Genomic DNA, 19,101 nt, shown 5'->3' on the forward strand with positions numbered 1-19,101 from the left:
CCTAAAGTGGCTGTGACTTCTATATCTTAGTATTACCAGGTTGGAGTTTCATAGTTGCTGATTGCAGAGATTAAATTTTAGCAATTGGATTATCCTACTAACCCTTCTCTGTGCTTTCTCTTTAGTGACTTGCACTTGCACAGGAAGTGGAAAAATATCTCAGTATACTCCAGGTGTTGCTAATGCAATCTCATTTTATTTCAGCTGTCAGAGAACTAATCCATCATGAGTCAAAAAAATTCCACTGAAGATGCATGCTTCTTTCCCTTACAGCATGGTCAAATGCCAGTCTGTTCCTCTGAGGATTCTTTTGAAGATTCTAAGATAGCTAGTAGTTTTATTTTACTCTTCCTTGACTTCTGCTTGCAGCATATTAGTTCATTGAAAGCTACAGGAGCTTAGTTATTAGAAAAATAGAGCACTGTCTCTCATTATTTTATATTCTCAACACAGAGCTATTTCTTTAGTCCTGATGCATTTCTGCAGACTGTTTAGCAGCAGTGCTTTTAGTGTAGCAGATCTGCAAGGAACTGAGGGGGATGGAGGAGATGAATATTGATGAAACTGCATCAAAGGAGATCTCTCTGTGTCGCAGCGTTGGTAGTGTGTTCATGTGTCATTGACTTGCATGCCTTCTGTGGTTGTCTGTGTCATGTCTTTTGAGGTGACAAGTGTACTGCTATAATTCAGACTGTATCAGTCATGTTATTGTATTTTAGCATTTACTATGACTTGAACATGACCTTAAGGAGGACTAGGTTCTAGCTGCAGAGTGTGATGAAGATCACACAGTCCTTCAAACCATTTTCACACGAGAAACTTCTTATGAGAAAATTCTGGCACTGGTGAAAATTCCTACTCAGTGATCTATAATGGTCCTTTTAGTCCACACTGAGCAAGTACACTTTATAGCAGATTTCCTTGGAGCCCTCTATAGGCCTTGGCCCAAGTTAAGCTTGCAGAGTGTGGAGATGGTGGAGATGTAGGTACCCAGGAGAACATCCCAGGACTCAGGAGACCCAGTGTGCCACTATATTGAGTACGATGGAAAGGAAAAGACCCACTCCCCAGAACAACACTGCCCCTCCCTGCTCTTCCACTAATTCCCCAGATCCCTTACTTACATAAGGCTGAAGACAGGCACATACTTCTGCTTGGAGTCCTGGGCTGTGAGCCTCTTCTGTGTCTCTAAGCAAGATTAATGTTTCTCCCTCATTCAACATTTCTGTCAATCATCAAGGCAGGATTTGTACCCAAGTATCAAAACACCTTTGCATGCACAGTATTTGGATCTAAAAGGGAGGGAGGTATGCCTGCCACTTGCAGAGAAAAAGAACTGATCTGGCTTTGACATGTAAATGTTGGGTGTCTAAAAAAAACCTGTATGGATGCAAGCACTGCTATCCAGGATCAACACTTCTGTGCCCAAATGTCTTCTGTGTGGAGTTTTGCCAGTGGTACAGTATCTGCAAGGTTAGGGCTCACAACTCAGCTAGGCATGAAAAGTCCCAAGTGAATTTGAGCTGAAATAAGAAATTAGGTGTTGTGGTCATCTTGGAATTGGGGCATATGTTCTCTTACCTGGGAGCATTTTGTTACTACAGGCTGTTAGATTTGTTAGGGGGAGATGTGACTGCATGGTTAAATTGGACATTTCAAGAATATGGAAATGCTGTGATCTGCCATTTGAAGTGGTCCTTAGGTGCTTAATGTCCTTTGGGATCTTCTGAGAAGTCTTAATCAACTAAATCTTTTCAACTGCAAGTCTTTTAAATGTACTTCTAAACTGTACAAAATGGAGGACTGTACAAAGGCCCTGATCTCCTTCAAGGCTCCTTTCTTTAGCCTCACTCCTAATTAACTGCTGTGACACTTCAAATGAGGAAATTTGATGACCCTGTGCTGCTCAGTGTTTGGCAGTAGCAGGTTTTCAAACATGTTTCTATTATTTGGAGGCCAGGCATCACTGAGCAGAACAGATTTAGTCGCAGTAACCTTTTCCAAAATTATCCTGCTAATAAATTAGTCTCTCAGCAGAACTCTACCAGCCCTATGTGCAATCACACACTGTGCTGTCTTCTGTATCACCACACACCGGCAAATTCAGGGGATGAGCTTTGGACTTACACCTCATCCATTCATGATTACTGGGAGAAACTACCTCAAAGAGTTTGTAAGAGGGAACAGTAGTATTCTATTAAAACCCAACCCCAGGTACCTCAGTCCCACTTATGAACCAGTGCTGTAAATTTGCTTCTTTGTCAACTCCTTCTTGTAAATCACAGTGCAGTTGCAGCATGCAGTGTGCTTAGTAACACTGTGTAAGGGTGCAAACGCACAAAAAACTGTCCTTCTACTTGGTTTTGGATATTCAAATAAGGTGCATCCACAGGGAGAATTAGGTAGTGGAAGAAGTTCTTTCAATGGAGTGTTCGTACTTCGTGTTAGCCACAAGATCTAAAAAGATTAATTTTTTAAGGCATAGTAATTCTGATTCTTTTACCTCAGTCATAATTTTGGTATCACAGTCTTTATATTAAAAAGGGATTACGAAAATCAAATTGCACTGAAGTATAGTGACAGTAGAAATTATTACAAAGACTGCTTTCATTCCAAGTAAAACACAAAGCAGCTTTAAAGCAATCTGCTTTAAAGGGAACAGAGGACTAGATCATGTAAAAAATCCAGTATAAAGCCTTTTGATTGCTGCACTGCTTTTTCCTGGAAACACGTGCACATTTTGCTCTGCTGTTGGGGTGTAGAATACAACTCTGCTATTCAGCACGTAGCTTCTTAACACGATGCTGACTCAAAGAGAAATACATGGTGCAACATCCTCAAAACTGCAGAGCTCCAGCCCCAAAGTTCTCAGCCTGTTTCAACATGTCCTTTCCCTTCTGTCCACTAGGCTACTTCTTCTTTCAATACCTTCTGATATGCATAAGGTAAAAAAAGATTAATGCCAAACTGTGAGGTTCACGCAGATATTAAATCTAGAAATTGCCCAAAAAAATCAAATAAAATAGTTTTCCCCTGTGTGAAATAGAGTATTTTGAACTGTAGCTATTCCCAAAAGCAATGTTACTAGACCTTCCACTTGACTACAGAAGCAAATAAATAGACACAACCTATAAATATCAAATAAAATGAGACAGCTTGATACAAATATTTTACATTTATTGGAAGAGTACAGTAAAAAGGGAACTGCAGACTCATTAGTGGTAACTGGTCCAAAGGAGAAGACAAAGGACCATTCAAAAAAGGTCTGCAGTTTACAAGAATACTAAAAATCTGTTATATAACAGCCTAGGAAAATGAAAAGTTGGCTTGAGTTCTAAATGTAACTTTAAAGTATATAAAAAATTGGCAAATAAATAAAGTTAAAATGCAGATCTATTTAAAATTACAAAGGACAGACAACTGGCAACATAAGTATTACACAGTTATCATTTTCAGACTTGATTAAAAGCCAGATAAACTCACAAATGTTGTTTCCTTTTTTTTTTCCCCCTTTTTTTAACATGTGTACTTTAGGGAAGAAGCACCCATTTCCAGTGTTATGTATTATCGTTCTGTTTCACAAATATATTATTTTTAAACAACAAAGAGCATAAAAGGTGCTTTAGCTGACATTAAACTTGCTGGTGCATACTTTGGCACAAAATTCAATAGATATCTGAACACATTTGCCATGTATCTGTGCCCACTAAAGGCTACTGGTGTCAAAAGTTTTGCTTGTGATGGCAGGTCAGTGAACCAAATTTCTCTCCTTCCCCAACACTCCTCCTCTGTCTCCAGCTACACAAAGGAAAAGTAACACATGGAACTTCAAAATCAGCAGTCCTACCAATCCTAGTCCAAGTTTTTTCTCTGGAAGTCATCTGAACACGCATGCAACTACACAGTCCTTTAACAGAAGGGACAAGGCAGGTGTTTACTCTTCGCTTTCACTCCTCAGAATTTCTCTGTAGAAGTCTGCCTGCCTTTTGTGTCCTGAGTGATGAGCCTATACCATTATTTTTTTCCCTATTACATGTTTTTAGCACTTTAGTGAAAATTAGATGGGAAGCTTGGTGGAAAAACAAGTTAATTTGTCACTTACAGGTAATGGTACAATTAACAGTTGACACAAACATGTCAAGCCATGTCAGTTGAGACCTACTGAAAGATCAGTTCCCTGTACTGACATAACAATAATGCTTTATGTCCTTAAGTTGCAGGTCTCAGCACTTCATAGTGTGTGTGGGGTGGTTGTGTATAATCACTAGTATAATTGTATGATATAGAGAACTCAAATTTCTGAAAGCAAAATGGATGACAATAATGAAAATTAACACTATCTGGAAAGGTCTGTTAAGAAGAAGGAAGTTCCCAACAAAGCTGAGTTGGAATTAAGTCACTGCTGTTAACTTTAAAGGTACTGTTCAGATCTGGTCTGACAGCAAAATGATTCCTGTCTCAAGGATATTTAGCTTTATATTGTTCCCTTGGTGGAGCAGGATGTTCTGTATTGTAAACTAGGCAGTCAAGAATGTTGTTCTACTGATGTCTTTTATGATGTGGACAATTTACAATATACTTAAGGTCTGCAACTTGATTAAAAACATGATTTGAATGATAAGCTTCGCCTGGTTTCATGCTTACTTCAATTTTCATACAAACACATTGCCATAGGGATCAATGTGTAACATCCCCAGATTATTTCTGAGTCAAACAAAAGCAGGACTATATTTGGACTTTTCTGTCACAAGCGTAACTTTCTTGGTAAGTGAAAGGGTGCCATCTTTAGTACATGGAGCCATCAGAATTAGGAAATGTTTGGGAGATGCAACAGTACAGATTATTACAGCAGAGCTCAGCTAGAAGAGTGTAGGATTACTGCAGCCCTCTCAATTTCAAGCACAGAAAGATTCTTTAAGAATTGAAACAATATCTCAGAGTGAAGCAGTTTACATATCAGTAATCCAAGAATTTTGTATTACTACTGCATTTAACAATTATTGAATTCTTCATATATTGGGAAAAACTGACCTAACTACATATAAAGACAAGACTGTGCATCTTTTTGTTTTAGCAATGGAAACTTCTGGCTCATACTTCCAACATCTGTTATCTAGAAGGAATCACTGATCTATCTGACTTTTCTTTTAAAAAGCCTAATTCCTTTACATTGATGAGGAGTTTCAATGGCTGGCTCACTTACTGTACTCACAGAGCTTAAGTTATGTACTTATCTATAAATACCTGTATTTCTAAAACTAGATGATGCTTCCAAGTAGCAGAAATTTAGGATTTTTTCCAAGCCTTCTTTGCTCAGTGTGAATCCTAGGCTAGCATACTGGTTCACAGGCCATACTTATCTATAAACACAAAGCCAGTTATCACAAGTTTTATTTACAGAGCATTCCATCCTGGGAAGAAAGATTGTAGTTCATGGCTCTTCTATGTTTTCAATTTATGACCCCAGTCAACTATATTTGAGGGCTTTATTTATCCATTTTTTGTAAGTACAGCTAACAGTTTTTGATTTAGAGAAGGCACACATATCCAGGATCTATAAAAGAACTACTCTTTCATAGCTATGATCTGAAACAGCTGCAAAATAACAATGTTTGTAGCTGGTGACCTAATTAGTCTTTTACCTCACAAAAAACCCCCAACCAAAACATCTGAAAATTCTAATTTAAGTCTTGCCTAGATGATGCCTGAGAAAATGGTGTTCTAAACCAGGCAATAACATAGAACTACCTGAAAATTAAACAACTCAGAGTTAACACCCAAGTTCCATACCTGGACATATATTCCAGTTGAAATTTTATATCAAAGAGACAGAGGGACATAACGGGGACATAATCGTTACTTAGGGTTGGTGGTGAAGATAGTATTTCCTTGAAGAGAACAGTACCTACATCTCTCAACCTTTCTGTTTTATAGATCAGTAGTAAGGCTGAGACATAGGGATTGCTTTTGCATATTTGACAGAGAATCAAAATCAAATTGGACTTTGGAGTCAAAGCTGTGAAATTCAGGGGTATTAGCTGCTGATTTAAAGACAACATCTGGCTTCCAGCTCTTGTTCTATGTGGTGCTTATTATAATGAGCACAATTACTCTGATAACTGAACATGGACACTACCAAAACCATGGAGCTACCAGGCAGATCTTGCTGGATTTTCAAGGACAGTCTTCCCTTCTTTGGTCTAAAAGTAAAGCTGGGTATTAAAAATGCACTAATATGCAATTCTGAGAAGCGTGTAAGAGCTGGAGATCACAGGTAAATTATCACTTTGAGGAAAGAAATGGTAGCAATACTTGAAAGACTGTTCATAATGTGATTAGTGAAAGGATTCTTCTGTTTCAAGCTGGAGCTTTCCACTTTTGAACCTTATTTATTTAATTAGGATGGGAAACTATCTCAGGGGATAGCTACTCATAAACTTGATAGATTTCTGAGGTTGATGCATTTTCCTAGTAAGTTCTTACTGATGATTTTTTAAAGACTGGTTTTTTGCGGTTTTGTTTTTGGGGTTTTTTTGTTTTGGTTTTTTTTCAGTAAATCTGCAGAAGGAAACTGGAAGGTAACATTTTTAATAGGGCTGATGTTTCAAATTTACTACATCTCTCTTAAAAACAGATGGTTGTTTGGACCTTCAGCAACACTGGACTTGTCCTGTGCTATGTAATTACTGACTGAAGTCATGTATTACTGAAAGTGAAGGATTGTATGAAAATGATTTTAAGAGGAAAAAACCACGTAACTTGGTGGGTAGCAGGGGTATTCTTTCCTCACTTGCCTAGCAAGAATGCTTTCAACAATATCCCAAGTCCTTTTGTGCTTTAGGGAAAAAAACCCTGTTCTTTTAATAGCAAACTATTCTATGCTTGGCTATAAAAATGTTACGAATACAAGTGCACTGGCATAACAAACATTTCTACTACCTTCAAACAGGATAGTTGTTACAGAAAGTGGATTATCTCAGTTAGCCTCTTTCTTTTTATTTCATCTTTATGAGTTACCATTTGTGACAATGAGCCATTTTCAGAACTGCTGCTCTTGAATATCATGTTTGATGACATCATTTACACACTAACTTAGGTCTTCAAATATTGCACTCTCTCAAGTCTGTCAGTAGCACTGGCATTTACAGGATATGACAGCAAGAATACTGGAAATAGGGTTAGTATTTAATTACTACTGTTAATATTTGTGCAGCAGCATATCGGGAAATTTGGGAGGTAGGGGGCCTTTTTTAAATGCTTCTGACAGTTTGTTACTCTGTAACCTCAGAAAACTATGGAGGTTTTCTCCTTTTTTCTCTACAATGGGTTCAAAAGGGATAACAAAATAGTTATAAGAGATAACAAATAGGTAACTTCATATTCGGTTTTAATGATGTGCTTATAGGATTTAAGTAAGCATAACAGGTGGTCAAAGACATGGATGAAAAAAGTATGAATAACCTAATATTTCCTTAACCAGTTTTCTGCTTCTCATCAGTAAGAACAGGCTTTGCAAACTGCAGTTCTTACTGAATAGCCTCGTGGTGATGCCCGTCCCAATAACAACTTCCAAAAAAATTTTAGGCAACTCTGCAAAAAGGTATATTTTTGTTAAGAAGAAATGCAATATAACTAGTTGATAAATGAAGAAGTTCACTGATTGGTTTTCATAAAAACTAATGAAAATGCACATTTCCAAGATAATGCCTTGGTATGATGCTAAATCTACAAGATCACCCTTTGCTGAAACAAGGTTTGTTTTCAGCAAGACACTTTTCACTAATTTACTTTCCATAAAATAAAAGACTTAGGAATCCTTATGATTTCACTGATGACTGGACTTCAAAGTGAGTATGTGCTTATTTTCTAGTGAAAACAAACTAAGGATGCACTTTTTGCCCTTCAAGAAATGTTCTTAAACAGATGAATGCAATTCCTAGGAAAAACATGAAATCAAAATATAACCTGTTGAATCCCCTCTCATGTAACAAGCTGGGGTTAACAGTATTCAGTTTCTCCTGTTTAACAATGTACAAAAATTCAGGATTCCCTCAGGGTCCCCCTGGTTGGGATAGTGCCAGTATAAGAACTTATTCTGAAATGCATACTTGCAAAAGAGACTGTATCTGAACTTCTTTGTAAGTTCTCTATAATAAACACAGTCCATGAGCCAAGTGACCAGCATCTGGCTACCTAATGCAAGACTAAGTCATCAGAAGATCATGGATAGCAGATATGGCAGCTTTGCTCCTTGAATACCAAGTCTTTCTTTTACATTTCAAGGCATGGGAGGCTTGCTTGTGAATTCGCCTGTGGGAAGTCCACAAAAACATAAAACCAGTATGACACATAGGAATGGATTTCACTTCCTAAATTGTGTAGTTTCAACATTTACAAGTGAAATGTGATGAAAAAGATCTGCCACAAACTGCCAAATTAATGATACGAAAACAGTTTCAATAATTGAAGAGACAAGTACCTGTGCTGAAATTTATTCTATACCCATAAACTCATTCTGGTAATGTCCCAGTGTTACTAGTTTTGAACTGAACTGATGCCTACTTGAGGAACAGTAATAAATTTTCTTAATGCTGTAGAAATCCCAGGCTTCAAAAAGGCTTTAAATTTAAACAGAAGTGTGATACAAACTACAGAGGTTAACTACTTCAGAATAAAATATTAGTCCAATTTTTATCTTTCTGTGAGAGTCAGGATAGTGACTGGTTAATTTAAGATAAAGAGAAGAGTATTTAATTTTATAAAAATAAAGCACTATTTCTGTGCTGTCAAGAGGTCATACGGCAGAGCAACAGTCCGTCTCTTTAACAGAAGAAGAACATTAACTTTCCAGAAAAGCTATGAATGCTGATAGAGAAGACACTGTTATCCTTACTTGCAGACTTCAGTGATGCATACATAAGGACACGCAGTAGGGTGAATCTTGGATTTTTCCAAATGATTGTGAAACATTCCTTAAATCTTAGTACACTTGCACTTGCATTAGAACACTAGCAAATTAAGGCACAAACTCTGTGTACTACTTAGAAGCATACAAACTAACAAGAATGTTTCCTATTGCTCTTGAAAAGTATCTCTGGGCTACTTGAAGTACAGAACTAAGTAAATATATCCAGTACACTTATAACGAAGTTTTAATTTATGCCACCATATTTTCCAAGCACTACCTTCATGGGTGTATCTATATATATGGTTCCTTAGCTCCAAGAAAAAAATCACTTAAGAAATGCAAGAAGCACTCACCATTCCTGACAGTATCACCTCAAATACAGGTGATGTGCTCCCACACAACCATTCACTGTTGTATTTGGACACTAACTCCTATGTAACAGACAAACTCTTCTAGACTACACATATTTTGGTCACACATAGTCCTAAACCACCACTCAGTACTACTGTAAATACACCTTAGAGAGCAAAAATGATTTGGACAATAGAAAAGCCACCTTAACAGAAATAAAAATGTAATGTAGCCACTGACTTCACTCCACCTCAATCCCACTGTAACACTGCCCTAAAATATAGGGCTAATTAACATTCCAGATGCTGTGTTACTCATAATCCCTGTTTCTACTTGCAGTAGCAGCAATTGGTATCCCTTGATCTGAAAAAAATTTAGTAAATTCTTAGAAAAATTTCAAGCACCTTAATGCTGGAATTCAGACCAGGATAGTGTCTGTAACCTGTTTCTATTTCTATGTAGAGCCCTAGAAAATAATTCCAGCTGTAAAGAGGACCCAGAGTCAGAGTAACAAACTGTGCATTTCCTCCCTCCCCTAACTAGTACACTTTTATTCTTTCTGGCCTTTTTTTTTTAATACATATATATATATATATATACACACACACACACAAAAACACAAGGTTTTAATTCCTGGTGAATTTAAACCTTGTTTATCCCCAATCTTTTGAAATATGATTGCAATTATGTAAGAAAAATAGAAAGTTAGTATTTCTACTCTGCTGTTCCCAGCCTATCAGAGGCTTTAAAGACGCTTCTTTACTTTTGGTTGCTTGAACAACTTCCTCATGCCATACAGAAGTAGTATTTTGCTTTGGACACTGTGGTGGAATGTACTTTTGTTTAACATAATCTTTTGCAGGCTCCAGCTGCATTCTGAGAATTTTTACCAATTTAAGGGAAAAAATCAGGATTGAAAAGGGAATCTAGGAAAATTCTTTAACTCCTCTAAGATCAATGACACTTTTTATCTGCTGTTATCATTGGTAAACCTCTTTTTCTTGGCCTACTGCTTTACATATTCTTTGGAAGGCAGATGATTTGCAGTATTTCTTAACATATGTCATTAAGACTTAATATTGGTCTTTTGTTTCTTAAGGAAACAAATATGTCTCACTGTGTAAGATACGTATTAATGAATTCTGATGGCATCGTGGGAAGAAAAAAAAAGGCATGGCTTAAGTAAATCACATAAAAAGTTACAAGTATTTCTATAGTATGGTGATAAATGCACAAGTAATTCAATCTGTACAGAAAAAATTCTGGATTTTACCGTTCAGTAAGCACATCTGCATCCAGAATCTGACTGACCTTCATCCTTAAAACCAAGTAAAACTTTAAAATATCAGCTGCAGAAAGAGTTTTAAAAAATATAAAAGTTTCTGGTTGAAATACTTGTCAAAACTGTCTTCAGTTGTAAGGCCAACATGTATGGCAGTCACTACATTAGAGTGATGACATACAGGACAGGGACAGCAGAGTGAGAACACACCTTAAGGTAGAAAAACTCTAAAAAATGTCACTAGCAGTTACTTGCTGTAAAACAGATAGAAGCCACAGTCCCTTAAATTTATAGTATCTGCTTTCCTATGTACATGTAACCTAAATTACAGTATTACTGTAACTGGATATATAGCATTTTGCAGTATGTATCTTTAACGCAGGTGTAGACATCACTCAAGATGGTACACATGTATATAAAAAAACCAGTTAATTTCAAAGTAATCCTAGAAGAATATTGCAAATAATGTTCGATAAATGCATAGTGTTTGAAGGGAAAAATTACTTCACTGGAAAATAAAGTCCCACACACTGAGTTTGGCACTTGTTTGTCACTATGTCACTTTCTTTTTGATTGAAGATAGCTCTTTCTGAATCTCACTGAATTTTGGCCGGTTTTCTGGCTTGTAGTCCCAGCACCTCTGCATTATTTTGTATATTTCTTCAGGACATTTTTGTGGTGCAGACATTCGGTAGCCTAGTACACAAGAAAATGGGGAAAATATTAAGCACTGAAAACCGATATTGCGTATTTGCATATTGACAAATCTAATAAGAAAGAAGCAAAGTTCAAGATCATTGCCTTAAAAAAAATCTTCAGGGCAATATGAGGAAAGTCTTCAATATATAACCTATATGTGATAGATAATTATGAAATTAGTTAAAGCTCAGGTACCAGTGACATTTCGGTTGTTCATGGTAAGTTGTCAGTGTGCTTCTCATCCCTTAGTCAGCAACCTGCACAGATTTGTTTCCTGTACCTTAGGAAGTAGCATCCCTCTGGTTTTCAACTGTGTTCCCTTTTTCTCCTCTTAGTGAGGAAATCAATAATAAAATGTTTATTATTGATGGGAGTAAATTTCTTAGCTCTATTTGAAAATGGATAAACTTTTATTCTCATGCCTCTTCCCTTTTCTAAGAATTTCCCTCCCCATTTGAACTTTTGTCGTTTATGTTTCCTTTCTCCTGTTTTCTTCACTTTTTTATCTTCCCAGCATTTAAGACTTTCTCTTCTCATTTGCTTAGATAGGTAGTGGCCTTCCACACCTCTCTGCTGCCATCAGCTGAGGGAATTCTCTGACTTGGTGATGGACAATCAGTTAAGCAAATTAGCAGCTAATCATTCAAAAGTCACAGGTAAATGGCCATTTAAGCATATCATCAATAGCCTGGACCAAAGAGGTGTACTCACAGCAAGGAAGACAACTTCCCAATGAGTAGGAAGTTGGGAAAAAATGCCAGGAGGACTGTATGGATGAACAAGGAGTTCCTGGACAAATTCAAATACAAAATCAGGTAATGGGAGGAACAGAGAAACACTGTCTGAGGACTCAAGGATGAAGTTAAGAAGGACAAAGCCCACATGGGATTGAATCTGGCCAGGGGTGTCAAAGACAATAAGCAAGGTTTCTGTAAGTATGTAGGTGACAAAAGGAAGGCTAGAAAAAAATGTGTGCCTACTGCTGAATGAGGTACAGCATTCAGCAACGTAGGACATGGAGAAGGCTGAAGCACTGAATGCTTTCCTCACCTCAGTCCTTGCTAGCAAGACCTGCCTTCAGGAATCTCAAGCCCCAGAAACCAGGGTTAAAGGCTGGAGTAAGGAAGATGTGGTGGAAGAGGACTTGGTCAGGGAATAGTTACGTAAACTGGCCCTGATGGGATGCACCCATGAGTGCTGAGGCAGCTAGCTGATGTCACTGCAAGGCCACTCCCAATAATCTTTCATCCATCATGGTGACTACTGGGAGAAGTACCTGAAGAGAGGAATAAAGCAAATGTCACTCCTATCTTCAAGAAGGAGAACCTTGGGAACTGCAGGCTTGTCAGTATCACCTTGTTCCCTGGGAAGGTGATGGAGTAGCTAAATGCTTGAAAAAATTGCCAGGAATCTGAAGGACAAGAAAGTCATCAGGAGTAGTCAGGCTCGATTCACCAAGAGCAAGTCATGCTTGATCAGTTTGAAAAACTTCTACAATGAAATAAGTGGCCTGGTATATGAAGGGAATTCACTAAGGCTTTCAAAACTGTCTCCCATAAAATCCTCACCAAGACACTGTTCAATTATGGGCTGGATGACCAGGAGGTGGAGTGAAAACTGGCTGAACAGTGAGTCCTGAAAGGAGGTGATGAGTGGTACAAAGACTGGTTGGAGGTCAGTAACTAGAGGTGTACCCCCAGAGTTAGGACTGGGTCCAATCCTGTGTCACATCTTCATTAATGATCTGAATGATGAGGCAGGTTTGTACCCACCAAACTGGGAGGTGAGGCTGATACATCAGAGGGTTGTTCTGCCATTCAGAGGGACCTGGACAGGCTGGATAAAGGCGCTGACAGGAAGTTCAACAACGGGAAGTGCAAAGTCTTGCACCTGGAGAAAAAGAAATCCTAGCACCAATAAATGCTGGGGGCTGTCCATCTGGAAAGAAACCTGACAGAAAGGGACCTGCAGACCCTGGTGGACACCAAGGGATGAACATGCACCAGCAATGTGCTCCTCCAGCAAAGAATGCCAATGGCATACTGGGCTACATTAGAAGGAATGTGGCAGCATGCTGAGGGAGATCATCTGTCCCCTCTGTTCAGTACTGGTGGGGCCACATCTGGAGTGCTGGTCCGAGGCTGGGCTTCCCAGAACAGGACAGACATGGACATACTGGACATGGACCCTTCCCCTGAAGGGTCAACAAGATGACGGAGACACTGGAGCATCTTTCCTATGAGGAAATGCTGAGTGAACTCAAACTGTTCATCCTGGAGAAGAGCAGGCTCAGGGAGATCTCACCAATGTATATAAACACCTGCAGAGAGAGTGCAAAGAGGACAGAGCTCTTTCCTGTAATGGGACCAGAGGTGATAGGCACACACTGAAACACAGGGAATTCCTCCTGAACATCAGGAAACACTTTTGTGAGGGTGACTGACCACTGGCACAGGTTGCTCAGGGAGGTGGCAGCATCTCCATCCCTGGAGATATGCAAAAGCCATCTGGACACGGTTTTTAACTCTTTGTTTTAAATCATTTAACAGTGTTAGCAGCTTAGAGCCTATTTACAAATTACACAGTAGTACTATGTAGAGCAGGAAGAGTTCTGAAATGTCAATAAAGATGATGAAAATAAATCAAAGTCCTGAAATCTGCTCATAGTTATTTACTGTTTTAAGTAAAGCCTTTTGATTATTTTATAAAAGACAAATGTGGCTTCCAACACTCAAATACCTTACCATTCTCCACCATAATTGCTCAATCTTTCTACGAACTGCTTTAATACAGAAGATGGAATGATACAGGTTTTTTCTGGCAGTTTAGAATATTTATACCTGCATGAGCATAATCTTAATTCATTCTGGTCAAGCCTCTGCTTTGCACAGCAGTAAATCCTTCTTCTCCATCTTACCTGTTGGTTCTGCAACAATGAAAGTCAGCATGCTGTAAGTCTGCCATCCTTTAAGTTACTGGTCAGTATATTCCTTTCATCAAAGGGCCAATATAGCACTCGATTCCTCCCAGAGAGGAATTTAGAAACCCTCATATTATTTTTTATGAAGTTGTTACATAACTTGTATGTTATTTCTTTGCTGTTTTATACTGTATGCACTATATCCTTATGGATCTATACAGCATTTCTTTCACTCCCTATGAATATTTACCTTTCTCAACTTGTTCTCGTGCTTGCTGATTGGTCATTCCAGGGTATGGACATACTCCTAAACTGAATGTCTCCCACAAAAGGATTCCAAAGCTCCATACATCACTCTCAGATGTGTATCTCCCTAAGAAAAGGAAAGCAAACCCTCAGCTTAACATACAGAGAAATTAACATTTCAGATAATTATGGTCCAAAATTTTCTGTAGAGGTAAAGTGTTACATTGGCAAGCTTCAGGCATAAGAAAGCTGTAACTAGTAATATACATTCTGCAGACAACACAGTCTTCAGTATCACATTATCAAACAAATTATCTTAAAGACAATAACTAGGAATAATACAAGCTAACTTAAAATTCTACTATTTAATAGACCTTAGCATGTCAGTTATTTTCATGCAAGTTAAGAGTTTGTTTCCTCCTTAATGTACAAAAATTTCTTTTAATACAAAAGGATAGAAAAATGTTAGGTTTTCTCCCCTTGTTTATGATCACTTTTAATTAAAAAAATTATTCAAAAAATTACCTTTCCCAATTCTTTAATTTCACTTAGCAATGAGTATTCTCAGAGGAGCTACCACCAACACAGTTTGTAAGCACAAGGAAGGCCTGGTTCTCATGCTCTGAGAAACTGACCTCTGAAAATGAAAGTATGGCTGGATCCTGAAGAACTGAGGCACCCAATCACTTAAAGGAAAAAAAAAGTGGCCTGCTGGTTCCATTACTTTCAACTATGCCTCCGAGATAACAAAACAGATAATTGATAGATAATTGAATTCCAAGCCTCCTTATGGAATGACAGCTTTCTATTACAGCAAAAGGAGAGATCTTGAAGCAGATCTTTCTGTTCTCCCTGATGGATTCACATTAAGAAGGATGGATTCACATCAGAAAGTTAAGGCTCCTAGCCTTCTGCAGCAGTATCAGGGAAAATGTAACCTTAAAAATCCATTTTCAACATTACTTTCAACACTTTTCATGACTATTCTTTGTTCCATACTATTACTTTGTATATATGTGCCTTTATTCTTTAAAAATACCTGCTTGTGAGTGTATTGTTTGTTTATCTCTAATCGTCCAACAACCCAACTAAACTACTTCTGACTAGAAAAAAAGGGAAAATACATGTAAACTACAGTGACTGTTGATGACAGTGATAACTGTTCTGACATCAGAAAATTCAGTTTACTATTAAGACTAAATATCACTTCCAGCTGTGCCACATTGGCCTGTGTGCCTAATAGATGCCAATTATAGACATTCACTATGCTCTTTGTACTAAGATTAGTTTTCTTGTCTATGTATCAACTCCCCACAGTTTGGCATTCAGTAATCTAACAATTTTTATTGACAGCATTCAGCAGATACAAGATAGGTGATTAGGGTGTTTTTTAAAAGAACATACAAGTTCTGCACAGTTAATTACACTTTCCACTATTACATTATCTGGGAAAAAAAAAGAAAGGCCTGTTCAGAAAAAACAAACAACCCCATCACACATTAATATTAACATCACAACAGCTGCAAGTAATGGAAATAATATAGCTCCAAGCAAAAATAATGGTATGGAATGGCACTGAACAGTACCCACTGAACCAAAGGTTCCATCTCTCAAAAACTCCAACAGCATTGGAACTTTGCTTATGACATCTCACACAATGCCCTAACCACTCCATTTGCCCTAATCTGGTTTCTAGAATTCACAACTTGTGTTTTTTCTTAATTTTAAACCTTTTAGTGACTGCTTTTAATTTGTAATATACATTAAATTCATCAGTGACTTAAAAAAAAATAAATAACTTTTTTGCAGTCTTGAGCACTTTAGCATTCGAATAATGGTTATATGGCCCTATTCCTCATTTTCTTCCAACTCTTAAATCCTGACATTAAGGACAGACATGTCCAGTGGTTGCCAACTGGTTTTCAAATACTGCAGATTCAGTTCTATTCTGATATCTTAAATACTTTCAATCTTACCTACAGAAATCAGTGCAATTCTTACGACCATATTATTAGGTTGGAAAATAGTAAAACACAATTCCATTAGTTTTATTCACATCTTTCCCAGAAACCTTCTATGACATTTTGAAAGTTGAATATTACACTACTGAACACATTAACAGATGTTTGAGAAGGCTTATTTTCCAAACACTACAGAAAATTACTTATAGCTGCTTGAATATGTATGCCTTTTAGGAAACACGAAATAAGTATGAAAGATAGGTTTCCATAACATGTGAAATATACTGTATGCATTTCTGAAACAACAAAAATAAAAATCCAAATCACCTTTCATAGTTGATCAAACATCCAAAAAAGTGTTTCACCAGTGAATGTTAGCAACACTAAGACCTCTCAGAATAATTGGTAATACAGGATCAATTACTGTAACTAAGTTTATTATTACACTGTAACTAAGTTTATTATTAGCCTTTCAAAGGGATGATCTGCTTTATTGTGTTATGTCATCAACTCCTGCAAAAGCATTAATGAAAGGAAGCATTTTGCTATCAATCATAATTCACAAACTTATTATTTCCAACGCATGATTTCTGAAAAAGGGCTTTAAGAGATGGCAAAAATATTTATAGAAACTTCAAATGAAAAATTTAAAAATATTTTTTTCTAAGTACTCAACTAAAGAATTGGTTGAGAGAAGTACATTCAGAACATGCCATCATTTATTTTAATGTGTTGCTTCTTCACAGCCTACTTTACCTACAAGAACTTGTTCTTCTAGATTCACGCAAGATAAAAAGCTAAATACAGTAGCTTCTCTTTCTGTTTGGGAACTATTACCCATGTAGTATGGACATTTCACTTAGTAAGAAATAATGGATTTTTACACCCAAGATAACAGCCTAATAATACACAAAAATGCAGGTAAAGAAAAGCTGCAGTTAAAAAAAAATAGAAATCATTTACTGTCCTTTTCACCAATGCAATGAATTATCTAACAGTGTTTTAGTACATTAACACTTTCTACCATTTTCAGTGAGGTGCTAGAACACTCGCTGCCATAAATATGCAGAACTTGCCATTCGTTTTGCTAATGATCATGATTTAGATGACAGATGAGTCTGTCTATAGAATGAGTCAGCAACATAACCAAAGCACTATGCTATTGCTGCATAAGAGCAATTCTGATGTTGCTGCCTTATTTTTCTTGAAGGCAAACACTGTTTCTTACATAAATAAGACTGAAAAATTAAAATTATTTTAAACATCATTCATTTTGAACTGGGGACTAGGAATATATACATACATACTCAAAATATTGCCCATGGTGTGGTCCTTGTGCTCCTTACTCTACACTGGATTTTATTTTTCTTTTGCGAGAAGATACAGGTATATCCTTACCATAGTTCAGAGCTTCTGGAGCAGTCCACTTGATAGGAATCTGCTTTAGGCCTGATGATGAGTACACACCATCATCCTCCTGCCGGGACATTCCAAAATCACTTATTTTCAAGATGTTGCTTTCACCTACCAAGCAGTTCCTTGCAGCCAGGTCTCTGAGTTAGAAAAAGAAATAAACACCCACATTTTTACATGTTTGAAAGTACTTGAAGTAATTTAAAATGGCTGAGCCCCTCAGCCAGGATGGTGGCAGTTCTCCAAAAACTTATTTACAACGGGGTAAAAACCACTTCACAGCAGTTGTGGAAAACTGCTGAGGAGTGATGGAGAGGGAAAAAAGTGAGAAATAATCTGTGAACACCAAGGTCACTGAAGAAGTGGGAACAGACACTCCTGGTGCCTCGGCAGAGATTCCTCTGCAGTCCATAGAGAGGACCCAGAATGGAGCACGGGAAGAGTGTGAGTGGGAAGAAGGATAGAGGTGCACTTATGGATTGACCATAATCTCCATTCCCCATCCACCCCTCAGGGGAGGAGGTGGAGGATTCCAGAATGAAGGAGTGCCTCAGAAGAACAGAAGGGTGTGGGAGGCAAAGTATTTCAGTTTTTGTCTTTATTTCTCACTATCCAACTCTATCACAATTTGTAATATATTAAATTTATGTTACCCAAATTCAATCTGCTTTGCTGTGATGGTAATTAGTAGGTGATTTCCCTGTCTTTATCTTGACCTAGAGCTTTTTTGTCTTATTTACTCCACTGTCCTGTTGAGGAGGGGGAGTGAGAAAACAGCTGGATGTGTGTCTGGCAGCCAGTCGAAGTCAACTCACCATAACTGCTCTCTGTGGTCACAGAAATAAACTCGCAGATTAACAAATAAGATCTTATGCAAAATGAAACAAGAGTTGAAAAAGCATCCTTAAATGTGTTCCAATACTTAAAAAAGACAGTGAGAAAACAAGGAAATGGCTCCATCTTCTCTCTGCCCATCTTATCTTAGCATTAGAGTTTCCATCAAAAATAAAAAGCTACTCAGCATAGGAAAAGGAATTTTGGTTCAGTGATGCATGAGAAGCTTTGAAAATCAAAAGCCTTCTTTTCCGTCTCTTCATCTCAAACTTGGTTTTTCAGATTAGGAGGCAGAATGTCATAATACCTGATAAAAGACCTACTGTGGCTTTTCCACATGCATTATAAACTTACTAAATGCAAAATATTTTTAAACTAAATTTACTGTATTTGTTTTCAGCTTAAATAGCTAATATGCTCACAAATGGCCTGTCTTATGTGAATATTCCGGAAAAGCTACATTAAGTTTAATGTTTTGGACTGCAGC

At 37.5% G+C, this 19,101-nt stretch overlaps 1 protein-coding gene across 1 annotated transcript in view; it reads right to left on the minus strand.

Moving 5' to 3' along the window:
* Positions 1–3,156: 3,156 nt before the first annotated feature.
* The window catches only part of FER (FER tyrosine kinase), a 155,963-nt gene continuing 140,018 nt past the window's right edge, over positions 3,157–19,101 (minus strand). Inside the window, exons 18-20 of the mRNA XM_032675242.1 lie at positions 17,766–17,920; positions 14,411–14,533; positions 3,157–11,237 (exon numbers count right to left, since the gene is read on the minus strand). Of these exons, the coding sequence (XP_032531133.1) occupies positions 11,095–11,237; positions 14,411–14,533; positions 17,766–17,920 (421 nt within the window). The 3' untranslated portion in view covers positions 3,157–11,094. The remainder of the gene's footprint in view (positions 11,238–14,410; positions 14,534–17,765; positions 17,921–19,101) is intronic.

Source organism: Chiroxiphia lanceolata, chromosome Z (assembly GCF_009829145.1).
Source record: "Chiroxiphia lanceolata isolate bChiLan1 chromosome Z, bChiLan1.pri, whole genome shotgun sequence".
Classification (NCBI taxonomy): Eukaryota; Metazoa; Chordata; class Aves; order Passeriformes; family Pipridae; genus Chiroxiphia; species Chiroxiphia lanceolata.